Source organism: Abramis brama (genome assembly GCF_963993115.1).
Source record: "Abramis brama genome assembly, chromosome: 2".
Classification (NCBI taxonomy): Eukaryota; Metazoa; Chordata; class Actinopteri; order Cypriniformes; family Leuciscidae; genus Abramis; species Abramis brama.
The window spans coordinates 65,018,516-65,041,035 of record NC_139964.1 but is presented as its reverse complement, the minus strand read 5'-3'; the positions used below and the strand labels follow the sequence as shown (position 1 = coordinate 65,041,035).

Here is a 22,520-nt window from a genome sequence, read left to right as displayed (position 1 = left end):
AATGTTGGCACCATCTGAATCGTCTCCCCGAGGATGAAATGATAAAGCAGCGTGAGTTTGAGTTCACAGCTCTGCACGGCAGAAACACTCTCAGACGAGGCAGAACTGCTGGAGGAAATACACATTCTGACGTTTCTTGGAAAAATGTCCTACATTTGGTAATGACAGATAAGCTTAAAAAGTGATATGTTGTAAAATCATATATCCATCCATCCATCCGTCCATCCGTCCATCCATCATCCATCTATCTATCTATCTATCTATCTATCTATCTATCTATCTATCTATCTATCTATCTATCTATCTATCTATCTATCTATCTATCTATCTATCTATCTATCTATCTATCTATCTATCTATCCGTATGTCTACTGTCCATCCATCCATCCATCCATCCATCCATCCATCTGTCTGTCTACCTGTCTATTGTTCTATCGTTATATCTATCGTTCTATCATTCGTATTTTTGTTCGTTCTATCCATCTATCATTCTTTCTGCCCATCCATCCATCAATTCATCCATCCACTCTAAAAATGCTGGGTTGTTTCAACCCATGTTTGGGTCAAATATGGACAAACCCAATTGTTACGAAATCAAACCAACGGTTGGGTTTGTCCATATTTGACCAAAACATGGGTTGAAACAACCCAGCATTTTTTAGAGTGTATATTTATCTAATTCAATGATATTGAGACATGTTAATTGTGTACTAAGTACTTTGTATACTGTATAAGTATCTATTCATAGTATATTTATATGGTGCATTTCATGATGGCTGGAGGTAGAGAGCATTAAATGGGTCAGTGCTGTCGAGACCTCTACATCACGATATTTCAGAGAGTTGATGTGTAACACCATTGGTTCTCATTGGGCTTGGACAGCTCGAAAACAAACCTCTTAGAGCGCCTGCTAGACGGGCCATATTTAAGCCAAATATTGAAATATAGATTGGCAGAGAGAGAATGCACTAGAAAGTATCCTTTCAGCAAGAAATACATAAATAAGCCCATACACGGCCAACAGAAGACACCTTTCTAATCTCAGGGCTTTGACAGACATTTGTATTCATGCTGGCTGAAATCCACGACCTGTGTTTGTTTTCAGGACATTCCTGTTAAGAGCAACAAGCCCTTTCACCGTCAATCACTCTAATAGGTGACTGTTTCTGATGTGCGGATCGATAACCACAGTCTCTGCAATTTACGTAGAGCATCGTCCTTCAGCAACCGCAGTCCCGGCGACCTCCGTCGGGTTTTACTGCCCACAGACACTGGGAGATGAACAAAGACGTTTTATGAGGTTATTACAGCGAGTAGCGCCACAGGGTTAGTTGTGGTTTAAAGTGGAGCGTGAATCGCAGAGCATCCCTGTGATGAATTATACATAGACAGCTGGAGTGAGATGAATTTTCCTGTGCAGTGTGAAGCCACATGTTCTAATGGATTCAGCGGTGGTGTAGAATTAGACATTTTGAAATATACAGTGATACAACCACAGAATGTTTTATAGAGGGCGTCAAAACTATAGTCATTCACAACAGTATTTACATTTGCACTCCAAATGTGTTTTTATTCATTTTTTTTATTATTATTATTTTATTATATATATTTTTTTTTTAGGTATTTCTTTACCAAATATATTATATGCATGTATCATATAATATATTGAAAATTATTTTCTTTTTAAATTATGTTAAATACATATGCATATACATATACATATACATATACATATAATATATATATATATATATATATATATATATATATATATATATATATATATATATATATATATATTATATATTTTTTAGATAGTACCATGGTGATACAATGGCACTGGCAGGGCATTTCTTAACATTAAAATAAATTCAATTCAAATTTATTTGTACACAATACATATTGTTTCAAAGCAGCTTTACAGAAAGTGCATTTCAGAAATGTACATAGAAAAATACAGTTAGTTAATCATGTATTGATTTAGGGCATAACACATCGCCAGCGTCGAGTCGTCTCTTCATAGGCGTCGAGTCGTCTCTTCACAGGTGTTAGGGCATCTGAAGTTTCCATGAGAGGCTGGATACAAACTGGAGCTGACAAACTCTATTTACTAGCGTCCCGAGATAACAACAGAAAAGCAGATAAGAAATAATTAGCATAGCTGCTGTTCATAATATGAATGCATTCGATCCGATTCAACTGTAGTATAAAAGGTAAGTATTATGTGAATGATTGGCTAAAGAGATGCGTCTTTAATCTAGTTTTAAACTGGGACAGCGAGTCTGAGCCTCGAACAATATCAGGAAGGCCATTCCACAGTTTAGGAGCTAAATATGAAAACGCCCTCCCTCCTTTAGTGGACTTAGATATCCTAGGAATGATCAGAAGCCTCAAATTTAGTGATCTTAAAGAGCGCAATGAATTGTAGGGCGATAGAAGTTCTGTTAAATACCCAGGAGCTAAACCATTTAGGGCTTTATAGGTCAGTTGTAATACTTTGTAATTGATACGGAACTTAATAGGTAACCAGTGTAGAGATGATAGAATTGGTGTTATATGATCATATTTTCTCTAGCGGCTGCATTTTGGACTAACTGTAGCTTGTTTATTGAGGATGCAGGGTAACCAGCTAATAAAGCATTACAGTAATCTAGTCTCGAGGTCATGAATGCATGAACTAACTTTTCTGCATCAGAAACAGATAGCATGTTACGTAGTTTAGCAATGTTTCTAAGGTGGAAAAAGGATGTTCTTGTAACATATGAAATATGATTTTCGAAAGACAAGTTGCGGTCTAGTATAACACCCAAGTCTTTTACTGTAGTGGATAAAGTAACAGGACATCCTTCTAAATTAAAGTTGTATTGTAAGAGGTTTTGTGGGCAGTTTTTTGGACCAATAAGTAATACCTCCGTTTTATCTGAATTTAATAAAATGGAGAGAAACCATTAAAGAGAAACCATTTGTGATTTTTCTTTCTTATTGGATTGTTTATGAGTAGGGAATAAAACATTTTATATCAAAGTCCCATGGTATTACCATCAGATACCCTCACTGAGCTCTAGTACCATCACTTTACTATGTTTGTAAGACTAGTATGCATTATCAATGGTAATATAGGCTGTTTTATACTGGTTAGAACTGTTTTTTTGCTAGTATAACTATGACTGTTCTAAGGAAGTTTGTTAGGCAGGGGAGGACACCAGCATTAAAATGCAAGGTTTTCTGATGACCAGTCATCCATAATGGGTAAAGTAAGCATTATTTGATCTTATTATTTCCATTCAGAATATTGCATGCTAATAATTGCTGCTAGTCATCATTTCATCAGGTTTTAGTTATCGCGGCATTTCAACCGTCAGATTATAATACTCACAAAGCTTAAACAACAGAGAGCTGATGTGATTGCATGTGACATGAAGGTAATGGCCTTTCAAATTATTTTCCCCACTCTCAATTAGCCTGTGTGAGGCTCAATTAATTATGCTCAGCTTACCTACGTCTGCGGTTTCAGCCTTTCCTCACAGTTAATGTGACCCACGTAGACGCTTCACACAACTCCGTGGTGCTTAAACAGCTGAGAAATAGCCTTTATGGACCGAAATGACTCTTTTCTGACATAATTCAGTGAACCCAGGGTGTGAAAGCAATGGACTTTGGTGGCCTGTTTAAATTGGAGGTAGGTGAAAAAATTGCAGGTTTTTGAATATTATATTATATTATATTATATTATATTATATTATATTATATTATATTATAAATTGATAAAATATGTATTTAGAATATAATATAATATAATACACCTTTTTTTTTTTTTTTTTTTTAAGCAATATTCTTTTTAACACTACTCAGAGATTACTGGTCTTTTTCTTAATCAAAAGTCTCCATTTACTCTCCATTGAATCTTGTTTCTGGAAAAACAGGAGAGACACTGAAGAGATCTTTAGTGACATGGCTCTCAAATTTAAAATGCGCCAAAGCTGCAGGTTTTTGAACGTCCGTGACATCAAATGTCTCATAAGCAAATAACATTGACATTAAAATTGATAACTGATAATATTTGATTTTGCGAGCAGCGTTGGAGGTGGAAAACATGAGACCGGTGTGTGAAACACTGTAAATGATCCGTCTCTGTTGGTAGTCGTTCAAGTGCATTGTTTATTCTTTTCAATTTAGCAGATGTAGGAGATGATTTTCTCACATCTGCAAAGTTAGCAGTAGCTTTCACATTTTAACATCATCTTTTGTGCATCAGGGAAAGCCTTTGTGCTCCACATGTGTCTCTGAATGGATCGCAGTGTGATTTTCTCTGTAATAATGTGGCTGCATGCTTGATGCCTCAACCTTGATCATCTGAAGGTGTTTGAGGTGACCTCAGGGTTGGTATTTCTGAAACCAACATGTAGTTGAATGGATTAAATCATCGAGGCTGCAAAGAGGCCTTATAAAAGTTTTAGCATGGCCGTTGTGTGCTTTGACTTGGTGCCTGTGAGTTTTTGTTTCAGCTGAGAGCATTTTCATAATTCAGTCATTCATTTCGTCTGCATTTTTCATGCAACAGAAGTGTTCATTGCCAGGAGAGATAAAAAGACTGGCAGACCGGGAATGGTAATATTACACAGAACATAAAGTAAATCTGAATGTAGAAGCTGATGCATAATTCAGCCTTCTACCATCATTCATTATTTTCCCCTTAAAGATGTAGGTCATTTGAGTAAAATGCATTAAAATATTCACTGCTTTTCATTCCTGCACAGGGAGTGGCTAGCTGAATAAATAAAAACCTGCTGAATGATGGGACATACTTTAATAATAATGTCACTACATCTTCCTGCACATCATTTTCAAGCTGAACAGAGGAATCCTAGTTTTGCAAAGAAAATTGTCAAAAAGAAAAGAAAAGGTTATATATGGAACCTTAGAGATTCTGCAGGTGCTTCATTTATAGAACATTTTAGGGTTCCCAACATGGGATCATTTTATGTATTTAGTTTTAAGTAGTTAATTTTGTTTAATAAACAGCTCGTAAACATACTTTATCACTAGAAAAAAAAAAAAATATAACAATTAAACATGAAATTATGCATTAATTTAAGACATTTCCCCTTATATAGAATGTTTTTGGCATAAAGGGTTCTTTAAAATTGAGTCAAGTACCCTAGAGTTCTATATAGAACCCAATTGAATCTTCTGTTCTAAGAGTGTAATGAACTTGCAGCCCCATCAAATAAAAAAAAATGCATACAGTAGATCTGCACGATTCTGGATAAATTGAGAATCATATTTTGTTTTTAAATAGCAATCACGATTCTACTGATTCTGAACAGACAACTAAACAAAATACTAATTTACCAGAGGTTCTTACAAAATGTTAATTGCTGCAGTCTAATTAAACATATTACATTAATTTGAATGATTTTTAAACAAAAATCTGTGTAAATGAATGATTCAGTGACTCACTCGGGAAAAAAAAAGAATTCACTTTCATTTAATGGATGAATCAGCGTTTTTGAATGAATTTCTTGAACGAATGATTCAATAACAAATACATTTTTATGTCACTAGTCGCCACTTACTGGTGTAACGATACATTCTTTATTTGGGTGATTTGCTCTATTTTGACCGCTACCACAGACATCACTGTTTATCCGAACTATAAGCTTTCATCCCAAGTACTTCTGTGATTATCTGAATTATTGTAACACATACAAATGATACTGAGTGGTTGAAAAGACTGTTTGAGAAGCTGTTTCATACCTACAGTATACATGACAACTGCTCTCTCTGGCTCTCTCTGAATGTTCGCTGTGATAATACTTGACAAAGGTTTAATAAACATTGACAAATCATTGTAATGTAGGTCTAAAATCGCGATCTTTTAACCATTAATCATGTATCTCTATCATGTTTCTGCTGTAATTCTCAGCAGCAGTCATTCAGGAACGTGCCATCAGGTACATTACGAACATGGTGACCGTGTGTCTCGTAGAACAATTACTTTTAACTGACTCCATCTCGATCTGGACTCGTCCTTGACTCCCTTTTTATAAGAATAAAGGAGCATCTGCGGCACACAGAAACGCTTGGGGCCTATTATTACTTAAATAAATGAAGGGGTAATCATGGGTCAGTCGACTGCAGCGAAAGTAGAGTGAGAAACTGGGGACTCGCTGTTGTAATGAGAACAGAACATATACTTACATGATTTCTTTGTCTTTGTATGTGATGTTGGCCATGCATATATGCTGTCTGTGATCTCAATAGCATACATACTACTCTTACTATTAATGCAGGCTGTGCACAGTATGCAGATTTTATGTTTGCATACTGGGATGAACATGCGCAAAAGTGTACTGTATCCCACAACACAATGCACCCAAATGTTGGGTTTCGAAATCACAATTTCGTTACTCAATATTTGATTGGACTATGTTAGTGTTCCATTCCCAGTATTCCATTGAATTAATAAGGCTTTGCCACTAGTGAAGGAAATCAAGATGGTACAGGGTGTTGTGTGTACATCCATCTTTTACCTGTGTGTGTGTATGTGGGCGCGTTAAACAGATCCTTCAGGTCTGTTTATTATCTCTCTCATTGCTTATCTCTAATGAGCTCTTAAAAAGCCAATTGAAGATGAATATGTCCGCTCTAACGTGACTCTGATAAGATCAAGAGATACGTTTTCATAAAGAGGCAACAGCAGAGGCCGAGCAATTAGTCCAAATGGAAAGTTTCCAGAAAGAAGCAGATGCACGCTGATACGAGCTGGTCCTCAGATGCCCTTTTTTCTTTGCATTTGGAAAACACAAAAAGGTAGTAGTTTTTATCTTTAAATGTGAGAAAGCCATCTGTCCAAATCTCTCGTGTCACTGTGTTTGTTCCTCACGATTTAACAGCACTGATTAAACAAGCGTTTGGACGCGTTCGAGGACGTCCACGACAATGGAAGAGTGTAATTAGAGCTTCCGTTTGTGATCCAGACATGAAGGATTGTACAAACCAGACGTCTTGTGGAGGAGAGGTGTGCTCGTGCTTTCAAGTGTTTTGAAAACATTATCCATATAAAGGCTTAATTTACAGACAAAGCAATATGAAATATTTACTTGTGATGTGTGATGTAGCTGGTGTCAGATCTAATACAGTTGACTGCTTCATCTATCAACAAAAGTTTCTTTGTGAACTCTCCATTACATTGTGCCTCGCTGACGAAATAAAATGCTCCGAACAAATGTATAATTCTCTGACGTGATCCGGGGTGCCATTAAAATTAACCATCCACTTGTTTCCGACACTGGGATCCATGTGATGTCTGAACGGAGACGCAAGCCAGCTGTTTAAATGGGATGAACGTTCGTTCACTTTTCCATTTGTCCCGTTGTCGACAGACTCAAGATCGTGGAGTCCATCAGAAACTGAACACACATCTGTATACTGTATCAGTGTCAGTCATTATAATCTGAACACACATCTGTATACTGTATCAGTGTAGACAGCATCAATCATTATAATCTGAACACACATCTGTATACTGTATCAGTGTCAGTCATTATAATCTGAACACACATCTGTATACTGTATCAGTTTATCAGCATCAGTCATTATAATCTGAACACACATCTGTATACTGTATCAGTGTATCAGTGTCAGTCATTATAATCTGAACACACATCTGTATACTGTATCAGTGTCAGTCATTATAATCTGAACACACATCTGTATACTGTATCAGTGTAGACAGCATCAATCATTATAATCTGAACACACATCTGTATACTGTATCAGTGTAGACAGCATCAATCATTATAATCTGAACACACATCTGTATACTGTATCAGTTTATCAGCGTCAGTCATTATAATCTGAACACACATCTGTATACTGTATCAGTGTATCAGTGTCAGTCATTATAATCTGAACACACATCTGTATACTGTATCAGTGTAGACAGCGTCAGTCATTATAATCTCAGATCTCTACAATGTCTCAAGGCTGCAATCAAAAGTCAATATCAATATGATCTTATCAAAACTGCTATCAGAATTAATTGTATATATATATACTACTCCTGAATGACAACTATAGACTCATTTCAGGAAAAACATCTGACACTTCGCTCTCTCCTAAACACTGAATTAAAGAGCGTCTGGTGTCGGGTTGAGGTTACAGTCGTGTTTGTGCTGGAGAGATAGACAGCGCTGTGAGGGCTGAAGGGTGAAGATTGTGTATTTGCATGATTTACTCCATTGTAATTATCTGAAGGGTAAAGCGGCTTTTCCGGCACTGAGTAATGAATATGTTGTTTTACATCATCAGCAGCCTCCATCAGCGTGATGAGAAGGTAATTACTATTATTTTGTCGGGTGTTTTTCAAAAGGGCCAATATAAGCAGCGTCTAGATCAATCTACTTAATGGTAACATTTGATTATATAAACAGATGACCCGAGGATACAACTAATTAGCCTTTACAAATGGCAGAATTTTCAATTTGATACTAAAAAGAAAGAGCTTCCTACGAACTACATATACCTGGAAACTATTGCTTAGATTTCTTATTTAAAGAGACGGTTCACTTAAAATGAATACAAGTGTTTTTTTTTAGTTTTTTTTTAAAGAACTTAAGGAAGGAGGAAGAAAGATAGGCCTACTTTTGTTCAGCGAGGATGCATTCAATTGAATTGCATTTCAGAGATTTCAGAGAAGAAAGCAAGTCAATCAGGTTTTATAAATGATTGTTATTGAACTGTTGCTTTAATGTGAGTAGTTGGAGATTTTCATGGAAGAAGAAAGAAGTCACATTAAAATCATTCTCAGAATCCAAATGTCCTCCGTTTGAGGACAGACAATCAGCAAGAGTCTGTTAAAAATAATCAGCACCTCGTGTCATGAGCGCTTGAACTGCAGGAGTGTTGAAAGACAAGCCGGCCTGTATCCGTCTGAGCACTTCCATAAATCTTTGCCCGCGGCTGATAAGTTTAAAGCAAGACGTTAATTTGAGGACCATATGGTGGACTGGCAGTATTTCAGAAGCTGCTGTCTGCATCACATAATTTGATATCCACTCCATTTGAGAGCAAGGTGAGAAAATGTTCTTGGGAGAGTCCCACAGGCGTAACACCTTCCCAAGCCGTCTTTTTGTTTTGTAATTTGAAACATGGACTGAGAATTTGTATCTTTACACTAAAAATTGTGTTAAATCCTTTATTAATATTTAATAAATTAATAATAATAGTAATTAAATGTTTTAATAATTAAATAATTTAATCATACATTTGTTTTGTTTTATTTTTATATATAATAATAATGATAATTATAATAATTAATATGATTATTATTGTCATCATTGTAGTATTAATTATTATTTTTTATAACATGTATAAACATATTTATTATTAATAATAATAATAATAATAATATCTCTTTGTAACGCTGATCCAAAGAAGACGAAGATGATTAGGAAATAAAACTGTATTTATTAAATAACTCAGAATAGGCAGGCAAAAATACAATCCAAACGACGTGAAACAATAGCGAACACTGAACACAGGGAATGGAGGAATTTAAGAACTGATACAAACAAGGAAGTGAACAACACACAGCTGTGATGATAATCAGTGTCCATAGAATGGTCCGCATGATGGAACATGTGACTATATAGAAAAAAAAAAAGAAAAGTCCACGAAAACGAAAATAAGATGAAAACAGCATCCAAACAGAACAGAACTGTGGCACTCTTTCATTATAAATACTTTTTGTTTTGTATTTGAAACATGGACTGTGCAAGGATGTTCAGAATATATTTTTGTACACTTAAAATGTGGTAAATTATTAAATGAACAATAGAATATAAATAATAATATTTAATTATAATACTTGTAATACTTGTATAACATGTAATATACCCATTATGTGAGTTATATAAATATATTTGTATCACAATATCTAAATGAATCTATAATTATTTTGATGTATTTTTCTCTCTGTTTCAGAATTCTTTCTGGAGTTGCTGGACAACTCGGAAAAGTCGCTGAACGACATGTTTGTGCGCACATATGGCAAACTGTACACACACAACTCTGAGATGTTCGAGGACCTGTTCTCCGAGCTCAAGCGCTACTACACCGGTGGAAACGTCAACCTTGAGGAAGTTCTGAATGACTTCTGGTCGAGACTTCTGGAGCGCATGTTTCAGCTGCTGAACTCTCAGTACACCTTCACTGACGACTATCTGGAGTGTATCAGCAAATACACCGACCAGTTAAAACCCTTTGGAGATGTTCCACGCAAGCTCAAGGCCCAGGTCACCAAGGCCTTTATTGCGGCTCGCTCGTTCGTTCAAGGACTCATGGTGGGTCGGGAAGTGGCCAACAGAGTGGCGAAGGTAAGGCATCTATTTTTACACAAGTCTTCCTGGTCTTACTCAGCTTTCACTGGACGTCTAGACGGGTCAGTGGCCTTCAGCGTCTGTCCATGAAATAGAGCCCACTGCGCAAGAGATCTGGAATAAACACCAGTGATCCAGAGAGTTGTGTTTAGCTGTTATTATATTATATTATATTATATTATATTATATTATATTATATTATATTATATTATATTATATTATATTATATTATATTATATTATATTATATTATATTATATTATAATTATTGTTATGCAAGTGCATATAATACATTTTATACATTTATATATATATATATATATATATATATATATATATATATATATATATATATATATATATATATATATATATATTTGGTTATATTATATTATATTATATTATATTATATTATATTATATTATATTATATTATATTATATTATATTATATTATATTATATTATATTAGTATAATAATTATCATGATTATTATTAATTATTAATTCATAAAGCATTTGATAAAATAATAATATAATATATAATACTACGCAAAACGTAAACCATAAGCATGTGCATATTTTTTAAAAGCCATTATTTAGTATGTATTTTTAGGCCACTTGGTAACATGTTTCCATCTGTGCTAATGCATCTTAACAGCACAGAAGCCTGTATGATCTTTGATGTGATAGCCGCACACTGGACAGGTTATGACTTCAGGGATGAGCCGAGATGCCCTGCGGAGCGAGGGACTCTTTCTGAAGGGAAGATAAAAGCGTGTGGCCTCGCAGCAACAGTGGCCATCTCTCAGACCCCTCTTTGATAGCTCGTCTCAATCACATTTTCCGCTGGATGTTGATGCTGTTTATTGGCTTACTGGATGATTATAAGAATTATTGACAGATTTCCAACTGAAAAAGCGAAGAGAATGTAGTGAGGCAGCCAGGCCTGGTCTGTTCGGAGTGCTTTTGCTTAGATAATAGTTAAGCTGCTTTTGTGTTTGTGTCATCTGTGATGCCAATAAGAAAGTGGCTGTTGTTTTTATGCATTATACTGCCCTCTGTGACGTCATGAGCTCATCACATCTGGCTCATGAGGGTTGGGCAATATACACTCTAAAAATGCTGGGTTGTTTTAACCCAACTTTGGGTCAAATATGGACAAACCCAAAACGTTGGGTTAAAAATGTAATGTAAAAATTTAACCCAACGGCTGGGTTTGTCCATATTTGACCCAAAGTTGGGTTAAAACAACCCAGCATTTTTCATAGTGTAGCAAATTATGAATTGTTTATGAAAGTCTGTGTTATATATCTGAGACTAGATATATTTAGTAGAACTCAGTAGAATTTGGAACCACATACTGCGCATTCAGGTCCACATAAATATGTTTGAATCTGTGCTTTTGTCACTTTGACAGAGTTCACATGCGTCTGATTGAAAGCATGAGCTGGATTATTCTCAGCCAATCAGGCTGTATTGTCTGTAATGTCGGCTCTGGCCAGTCGAGAGCAGCAGAAAGAGCCTCAAATATACATTTGTTTGGTAATGACCAGTGTTGCCAGATGTACGATAATTATCGTATTTGTACGATAATTTCGACCTCTGTACGATGTACGATCAATAATGGAAAAAATCCTATAATGTACGATAATTTCAGAACTGTGTGACACTTCAAATGATGGTCGTTGTAATCAAAGGGCTTCTCATTGATCTAGCTGTGGATCTATCTATCTATCTATCTATCTATCTATCTATCTATCTATCTATCTATCTATCTATCTATCTATCTATCTATCTTTCTTTCTTTCTTTCTTTCTTTCTTTCTTTCTTTCTTTCTTTCTTTCTTTCTTTCTTTCTTTCTTTCTTTCTTTCTTTCTTTCTTTCTTTCTTTCTTTCTATTATTTAGCTACAAAGGACATACTGTAAATCCAAAAAAAAAGCTTCTCAAGTAAATGAAATGGTGTTCAAAGAAATTCTGTCTGCAACAAACCCTAATCTGCAAGGTTTGTGATGTGCGTATGGCAGAAGTGTGTTACAGAGTCTCTCGCTGTGTATCAGATCCAGCACTAATGGCTGTGCTGTGATTCACTGTGTGTTGTGTGCTAATGGACCGGGCTGTTTTCATGGACCTGTTTGGGGCAGAGATGTCACTGACCTGATGAAGGAGACCCGGAGAGAAATACGCCAAAATGTTGTTTACATGCACAAGCACACTCATATACCCAGCCCGATACTGGAGTCATTTTGACATTTTGTTTGTTCCTGTGAAAAACAAGATATTTGTGCTTTGCTATTAATTTAAAGAACTTGATGTTCCTGCTATTCAGATCTCTAAAGGTTTGATTAAATAAATCTTTAGTTTTATAACTGGATTTTTAAAATTGTAATGTAAAGGAGATCAATAAGTCATGAACAGATTATAATAGTAATATCTATGAAAATGGGTTTTAATTTTTATCTGTTTGAATTATATTATATTATATTATATTATATTATATTATATTATATTATATTATATTATATTATATTATATTATATTATATTATATTATATTATATTATATTATATTATATTATATTACAATAATATAATATAATATAATATAATAGTTATATTATATTATATTATAATACATCTGTGCTTGTATATCTTATTTTTAAGTACGTGTATTTTTAATATCAGTGTGCAGAAATCAACTGGAACACGTTACGTCTGCTCAGGAATAAACAGCTCCGATTACACATTTGGGATTAATTGCAATCCGAGGCTTCGTCACTGGTATGTTTTCTCTGAATCAAGCACTGAAAATCCGCTCGTGTTAGATTATGAGAACTCATGCTTTGGAGACGTCACGCTTCATGCCGTCATTCTCGACTGAAAGGGGCAAAAGATGTTTTTTTCCAGAGATATGAGGATAACATTATTTAAATTGCTTCAAAACAGCATTAGAGTATTTAGAGTTTCAGTGTGTGAACTACAACTGTATATAGTTACTAAAAGAAAGAATAATGAAGTTTAAAAAAAAACAAAAAAACTTTGAAAACAAAAATTGTCTGAGCTTAAAACACATTTAAACTCATGTGAATGCAAAGTTCTAGCAAATGATTACAGGCCCAACATAAAATATTGATATATAAAATGCCAAACTTTCAAGTTGTACTTTCAAGTTTAAAATGTAGCAGCAATCAGGGCTCCGAATCTGTTCAATGAACGAAAAACAAACTAAATAAGTTTTGACAGGAACAATTTTGCCATGAGTAAAAGTAATTAAGGCTTAATGTACGCTTAATATGAAATAGATTTATGTATTTACTATTGTATATGTTTTTATTTGATTAGCTTTTTGTTTAATTATGAAAGAAAACGGCATAATAAAACAAGCCCTGTATAGCCTACAAATGTAATTTCTCAGAATTATTTAAAAGAAATCAGAAACCATGGAGTAAGTTTAAATTTCTTTTAAATATTTTGGTGTCAAATCAAAATGAATGGTTTAAACGAAGTGAACATCAACAATTTATTTATTTATTTATTTTTTTTTTTTTTTTTGTGTATCTCACTGTATGACACACATGTTTGAAGAAAACTTTTTGAAAAATTTGTAAGAATGCATTAAAATGCTTAAGTATGTACAAAGTATGCATGCTTCCAATGCGTTGTTTAAGCATTGGCGTCCTTGTTTGTGTACTTGCATATAGAGTATATTTCTGGCTTTTAGTATCGTCAGTGGTCAGAACGAAGGTAAAGATATAGGAAACATATTTTTCAACCAGGATATTGAGGTTTTAAGTTCAAAGGCAGCCTAGAATTTATTTACAGACATAAATCTTGATCCTAATGTACTGCTGTTCAAAATAAACATGTTAGCACCGTTTATATTTGGTCTAGAAAGAGTTGCTATGGTACATAGCTGCATTTAAAAATAAAGGGAACTTGACCTTAAAGCGAACTCTGCAAGTTTTCCATACTTCTGTCAGGCTGTTTCGTTAAAAAAGAAACTCTTTTCTTACAGTTAGGAGGATAGAGTTGCCTAGTTCAATAGGATCAGTAGTCTGTCTGTCTGCTGAACAGACGTCTGTTAATGTCTCATTGATGGTCTCCCATGGGAACGCCACCGGTTTTCAAGTGCACATACCCTTTATGTTAGAGAGCCGAGCTCGCCACACTGTTTACAAGGATGCCACATTCTGTAAAAAGAGCGACATTTAATATCTTTGTTATAATATAGACTGGTTTATGCTTTAGTTGCATGAGGACTCCTCGTTCACAGTGTTATTTTAGTTTCATTGAGGTACTATTATAGTTTTTATAGTTTTATTTCAGTTTAAGTTTTGAAAAAAAAGTAAGTTTTGAATTTATATATATATATATATATATAGACATACACACACAATATCTTTAGTTTTATATTTTCCTTTTTAAATTTAATTTTAGTTACATTTTTAGTACTTGTGTTTTGTCATCTGTTTTTTTTTCAAACATGTCTATAGTTTTTTTTTATTATTATTCATTTTAAACAAGTTTAATAAAGAAATATATATATATATATATATATAGAGAGAGAGAGAGAGAGAGAGAGAGAGAGAGAGAGAGAGAGAGAGAGAGAGAGAGAGAGAGAGAGAGAGAGATTTTATTAATATTTTATTCCAAGTAACATTTTTTATTTATAAGCAAATCATATGTTTTATATTATATTTATTATTATTATTTTTTTTATTTTTTATTATTTAATTAAAAAAAAATATATATATATATATAGTTATTTTATTCATTTATAGTTATAGTTATATAAATCTTATAATAACCCTGCGTCTTGATTTAGTACGGCTGTGTGCATTTGTGTTGGCCGGTAATTGAGCGTCAGACTTGTCAGAGCCCGTGTTGTGACATTATGTCGGTGCGTTCCTGGCACTGCTGTGTCCCTGTTGACCCCTGACATTTGAGACGTGGCTAAAGTGCAGACTCTGTCAAGTGCGGCACCTTTCATCGGAGAGCGGCGGGTGGCCCAGGGGTGCAAACCTAACACCGTATGACACTCTGGTCTGAGCCTGAAGAGCTGGCCTGGGTGTGAAGGGGACCGTCGGAGATCAGGAGACAGATCCTCGGCGCAGAGGCTCTGATATTCTCCTTTTAGTCAGCGGCCGTATGTCGGGGTTCGTCAAAAAAGCAATCGTCCGCAGCTGTCTGAAGCAGTCACAATGAGCTGATGGGTAGTGCTGATAAAAGATAAAACACGGCTCTTCACCTTCACCTTCAGATAGCGGGTCCGGCGAGGACACTAGGGCTGACTTTTCTGCCTGTCCTAGCCGACTGCTAAGATGGGGCTTTTGAGTGTACAATAAGTGACACTGGACCAGCCTCACTGGGACCGTCTTTCTCTTTTACTTTTCATTTGAAAATCCATCCAGCCGTGTGTCCTTCCTCCACTGAAAGAGCCTTTGAAAGTGCACAGATATAAAGTGAAGCAACGAACCCGTTACAAAACTCGCACACAGATCTGAAACGAGAGAATTGAAAATATGTTCAATTAACATTCAATTCACACACATATTTTGTAGATGTGAGAAATAAATATTTATTTATTTATTTATTTACAATACGGTCACATTAGTTATTGCATAACATAATCTAACACTGGATAGCATAGCTTTTGCAGCATTTATTAATCTTTGTTAATGCATTTTCATTCATGTTTTGTTTGACTGTGTTCACAGTGAATTAACTTACGTTAACAGATGCATGATGTATTGGTAAATGTTGAAATTAACTAACTAAGATCAATAAATGAACAAGTAGTATTTATTGTTAGTTCATGTTAACTAATGTGGTTACTAATTTTGACAAATGAAACCTTATTGTAAAGTGTTACTTGTTTGTTGTTGAAAAAGCACATGCAGGGCATTACAGATAGAGAAAAGTGCCGTGCCAGGAAAAAAGGTATTTTATTTAATTAATTTTAATTTTAATTTTAATTGTAATTTTAATTCTATTTTTTATTTTATCTTTTATTTAATTTATTTTTTTACGTTATTTTTTATTTTATTTTATTTTATTTTATTTGAATGTTTCTCTTTAAATGAAAGCGTGGTGTCGCTGGCAGTCACTGAACTGCTCTTTAGTTGACTGTCTGAATCTCCTTGATTCAATTTGCTGGTGTTAATGAGGGTCAAACTATTGTTCCTATGATGCTGTTTAAATGTTACCATCTCCATTTTAATTACTCGCCAAAGGCATTTTTATTTGCATTTGGCTCTTAGTGAGCATTTAACGAATATTCGGGGTTAAATACAAGAATTCCACAGAAAATACATATGCATATGTACCAGGAATCATCTTACAATGTGAATCTAAAGTCTAAAACATTACCCAGAAGAAACACCATTGGAACTATCAACTTTTTTACATCTGAGGATATATTGTGTGTGTGTGTGTGTGTGTGTGTGTGTGTGTGTGTGTGTGTGTGCGTGTGCGTGTGCGTGTGTGTGTGTGTGGTATTTACACTAACAACTTGACATTAGCATACTGAGCTCTGACTATTTACTTTCATTTTGGATTTTGCATACATGTTACCTTCCAACAAAATACTACCACGGAAATTTGAACACTTTGAACACTTTTTCCTTTTGAAACTTTTGTATGGGCATGATTGGTTGCCTCGCGCCATTTTACAGCAGGGAACATCAAAAGTGGTTGTTTGTGATTGCACATTGGCCATTCGTTGGCTGAAAAGAGCATAGCCTACAAATAAAACCCTGGTTACTTCCATCAAAATTGTTCTCAATAATGTCTCATTAAAGCCTATTGTACGTGAAAATAGTGTGTCGATAAATGTGTCGCATTCACTAACCGTGTCTAAAGTGCCGCCTTGTCGGGATAATATAAGCATCTTTGGCCTTGTTTTTCATAAAGACAATTTTTTAACTAGACCTAGGGACAGTTGTGGGTCATGTTTATCATTCCCTCAAGGGATGAAATCATGATTTGTGGATGTGTTTTAAAATTATTATATGTAAATGTCTTGTGCTAATGCACTCCCTCATATTGAATCATTTGAATGAGAGAAAGAACAAACTGGTATATACGTACGCACTTCAATCTGACATTCTTGTAAAAGCACTCAATCTGTCACCCCGAATTTCACGACCCTTAATATTGGCACAAACTCATGATTAGCACCAGCGTCGTATAATCTTTATGGACATCCAGCCGTCGGGAAACCACGTTGAATCTGTGCCCTTGGAAGTTGTTGAGGAAGTGTTAGTATCTATCAGGGCATCTAAACACAATAAAGCGCCAGTAGAGCGAGGTCCGCCGCAGTCGAGCATGACATATACAGCGACTGAGCTCTTGTCTTTATTACCTCGCTCACATGTGTGTGTGTGTGTGTGTGTGATCTGCGGTGCGGCGGTGTGCTAACCGCAGCAGAGCTGATTGTTTTGGAGCCAGTGTCTCGGCTGGGCAGTTAAACTATCACAGTAGCTCTCACTGGCTCTTGTCCTCAGATGCCGTTCAATTAGAGAGAATTGGTAATTGTAGGGCAAACCTGCACGTGGGATTATGTTACTGTGGCATAGGAGATGTGGTGAAAGAAAGAGGTTGTGAGGCCCGTAATATAAATGCTAATGCTTTTAAGCAATGCAAGCTTTTTGAAATATAACAAGAAATCATTGCATTCTCAGCGTTGCCACTAGAGGTGCTGTAGCGATCATTCATTTAAATGGTCTTCTTTACTGTCGGTTTTCTCTTTCAGGGGTGCGTTTCCCAAAATCATTGTTAGCCAACTATGTTCACAAGTTCCGTCGTTATCAGCATAGTTCAACGAGTCAGTGTTTCAAACAGCATCGCAAAGCTGTGTAGTTGGAACGACAGCTCTCGACCTGTGGTTAGAAGAAGTTTCTAGTTTGCATGACATGTGGACTTAATAAATCCTTATCTTGAGCAAAATAAGCAAGATGACATTCAGTACAACCTGTGTCTTTTATTTAGAATGCATACAAATGTCATTTACGTCTTTAGTTTGTCAAGAGATTTAAAGCACCGTTTCTGAAGAGTGCGCATGTGCGAACGTGCTCTACTATGTAAGAACGAGCCTGTGATTGAATCTGGAAATAAAGCAAAATAACTGAGAAAAATGAGAAATAGTCCTCAGATGTCATGCCTGTAATTTATAGCAAAACATCTAGCGTTAATTCGATCTCAAACAGATTCATTAAAATAAGTTATTACTCCACCATGTGTGTGACGTCATAAACCAACGTGGTTGAACGACCACTTTGCGACAATACAGTTTCGGGAAACAGTCGTGACTAGCTAGTTGATTTCTTCAACGATGCATCGTACTACGGTAGTGAAGCAGCGAGTTACGGCATTGTTTGGGAAACGCACCCCAGATCAACTACTGTTATTGCAGAGCAAAAGTTTGAGGGAATATCTCTGAGCAAGTTAGTAGAAACAAGTTTGTGAAGCTAGTTGCTCTGTATAATGTATATGCTATTATAGTATTTATTAATATTTTGACTTAAAAAAAAAAATATATATATATATATATATATTTAGCTTTATATTTAAAGGTTTAATGGCACAGACATGTATGTGCAATATGTGCAAATTGCAGTGCTGTGTAACGTATAAAAAACATGTTTTTTATATGTTTTTGGCCCTTTCTTTCAGTAAAGATATGAATGTTCAGCTCCATAGGATAATTTTATTGCTGAAAGGTTGCTGTTTCAGCTCTCAGGAGACCTTAATGGAGATTTTAAGTATGTTTAATTGAAGTACCACCGTCTCTGTGATGTTTCTTATAAAATGCCTTTAGAAAAATGCAAATTAGACACGAAAAGAAAAGATAAGAAAAGCATCTGACAAGCAGAAGCGATTGCAATTGTAAAGAGATTGTTTCTCCTCTCTTTTGGATTAAAGGTCCTGTTGAGTGTGTAAACACATTGTGCTGAATAAACACATGTGTTTCAGAAGTGTGATCATGCAGCAGAAGCGTAAGTTGTGTGGGTTGTTTCTGTTGCCTTGGGCATAAGCAAGGTGGTTTGAAAAGTTCACATTAGTTTGGTTTAGTTTGTGAAAGATGTGTTGCCGTGTTAGTTTAAAATATTTCCAACCATCCATTCATTTACCAAACCGCATTTCCTATGTAGGGCTGTGGGAGTTTAATATTTACTCCAATGAATGAGGTCAACACAGACGTTAAGCTAACAGTCCACCAAACTCCAGCTCCAAGTATTATAATATATGACCCTGGATCACAAAACCAGTCATAAGTCGCACGGGTATATTTGTGGCAATAGCCAACAAGACTTTTTCTTTTGGGCCAAAAATCATCAGGATATTAAGTAAAGATCATGTTCCATCAAGATATTTTGTAAATTGCCTACTGCAAATATATAAAACGTCTCAGGTTACGTATGTAACCATGGTTCCCTGAGAGGGAATGAGACGCTGCGTCAAGCGCTGCGGGAACGCCCTGCGTGTTTGCGTCGTGAAGCACATGTGTAATCAGTCCAATGGAAAGACGAGACGTCATAGGCGGGTGACATCATCGACCAGGAAACTATAAGGCAGCCCCGCTGACACAGATCGCGTTAGCTTCTGAAAAGCCGAAGCAAGTCGATCACAGGCATGCAGGGAGTATGGCAAGGCGACGCAGCGTCTCGTTCCCTCTCAGGGAACCATGGTTACATACATAACCTGAGACGTTCCCTTTCAAGGGAACTCGCGCTGCATCAAACGCGTTAACTGCTCTTATATACACGCCACAGGGCAGCTCTGTGGACATAAGATTCCTCAAAACCGTCCCTGGAACCTTCAGAAGCCTGATAGCATCAGCGTCACGACTTCTTGTCTAAGTTTTATTAGAGATAACGACTCTAAATAGCTTTGTTCCTACGACCCTCCTCAGAGGATCGTTGGAAAAAGCAGGCATCTCAGTGCCCTGAAACGGCGAACCGGCAGGGAAACCGAACTGACTGCTCTACGACCCTCCTCGGAGGATCGTTTGGGGACGCTGACACCTCGGTGTCCTGAAACGGCGAACCGGCAGGAAAACCGAACTGGCAGCGTTGCGACCCTCCTCAGAGAGTCGCACCCCAGAGGGCGCCGAGGAGAAACGATTTCTCAAAACTGTCCCTACCCCGGAGGGGACCGCCCTCAGAAGCCTGCAGCCTCGGCGTCAGGGCTTCTTCTTCCAGCGATTTTAGAGAAAAACAGTCCTCAAATCTTGCATATCTCTAACTGGCTAGACTGCGACCGCCACCCAGGTCCCCCTCGATTGTGGATGAGCCCGAATGGCGACGCTCTGTATTGCTGCATTTTATTTATGCTGCGAGGAGCTTTAGTAGGCTGAGACTGCTCCCACCCAGCAGTCTCAGGAACATTAGATCGGTGAGGAAGAAACCTCTGGAACGCCGCTGACGAGTTTATTTTTCTTCATTTTTTTTGAAAGCGGAGCATCCAGAAGAACAGACATATTTTATCTTAATTTTTCTTTACATCAGAAAAACGATATATATATATATATCACTCCGTGGCCACCAGCAGGAAACAACCGAACTGGCAGCGCTGCGACCCTCCTCAGAGAGTCGCCACCCAGAAGACGCCGAGGATTTCTCGAAACCGTCCCTCCCCGGTATAGTTTATCTGTTGCGTGACGCAATTCTCGAATAGCGTCAGTGCTGTTACATCCTCACATCCATCCATGTCCTTATATACTTTACCTACCAGTGCTGCCTAATAATATTTATCTATTATTTATGATGGCTGGTGGGTAACGTCGGGGTTAACATGTAAATAGGAAAATGTTGGCGTTATTTTGTCACTTATTGGGAGCAGTATGCTAGCTGGAGCCATTTACCTCCAGTCTTTGTGCTAAGCTAGGCTAGCGGTGGGTGCGTCAGACAGAGTTACGGCACGCACGAAGCTGAGAAGTGTGTGTATGGACTTATCTAACTCTGGGGGATATGGTGAATAAGATAAAGTCCCAAAAAGTCGGCGTGTTCCTTTAACTAATGTTAACAAATGCAACCTCATTGTAAAATGTTGAGGCCTGTTCACACCAAGGATGATAACTATAACGATAAATATATAGTTCTAAAAATCATTCCTAATATAAAAGAGTATCAGATTCAACTATAACGATAACAGCATAGAGGAACGATTTTTTTTTTCTAGCTGATGAATGATAAAAACATTGACAGCCAATCAGAATCCATCCTGCTTTAAAGAGCTCAAGCATTTAAAGTGACAGTCGACAAAACTGCAGAAAAATAATCAGAATATTGTCCGCTGGTGTGAACACTAATATAGTTATCGTAGAGTTATCTTGAAAGTTATAGTTCTTGGTGCGAACTGGCCTTTTTTTCTTGTAAAACACACTAATCTTTGTTTTATTAACGAGTAAGAAAAATCTTTTTTTACAGTGTACCGAAGTCACAATTAAGACCCAATAAGTTCTTTAGTTGAGGTCGTGAGGAGCCCAGAGTCTTCCTGTTAGCTTCTGCTTCTTATTAACTACTTATGTCACTTCTTGCACCTTCTCAGCCCTTCTCTGACATTTGAAACGAAAGAGAGGAACAGAAGGAGGTGCTGCACCTTCAGGGATCTGATTATATCATATCCAAGCCTACACTCGCAAGCTGCTCCGTGCGAAGTTTCACTCATGTGTGTTGGGTTTGATTCTGGAGGCTCGTGCCAGATTGGATTGGGCATACTGTCATAATAACTGCGGATTAGATCCATCTGCTGACAGGAATGTTCTTTTTGTCGTGCCAAACGCCTCACATTAGAGCAGCTCTAAGCTCGTCGTGTTGTATCGCGTCTCTTAACACCCTTCAAGGTTAATTCTGTGCTTCTTCCTAAAACCATTGGTCATATATTTTCATTCCCAGATGCGGCTGACGAGTCTCAGGATTTGTTCAGCAAGATTTCCCATGGGTCGGTTTACCCTGGCTATGTGGTTCAGCGCGGAATGAGAAATCAAATGTGCCAGGCTTAAAATGGAACACAATGTACCCAACAGGATTTCTGTGCAGTTGCTCAAAGCCATTTTATCTTCTCCCAGAACATGCAGCACAGTATATTATTGTCCTTTATGGGTTTTTATAAGCAGGACTCTCCGTTTCAGATTTATCCT

General features: G+C 36.5%; 1 protein-coding gene across 2 annotated transcripts in view; it reads left to right on the top strand.

The window, feature by feature from the left end:
* The window catches only part of gpc6a (glypican 6a), a 187,786-nt gene that overhangs the window by 89,867 nt on the left and 75,399 nt on the right, over positions 1–22,520 (top strand). For both annotated transcript variants that reach the window (XM_084101836.1, XM_084101835.1), the window contains exon 3: positions 9,988–10,379. In XM_084101836.1, the coding sequence (XP_083957962.1) occupies positions 9,988–10,379 (392 nt within the window). The remainder of the gene's footprint in view (positions 1–9,987; positions 10,380–22,520) is intronic.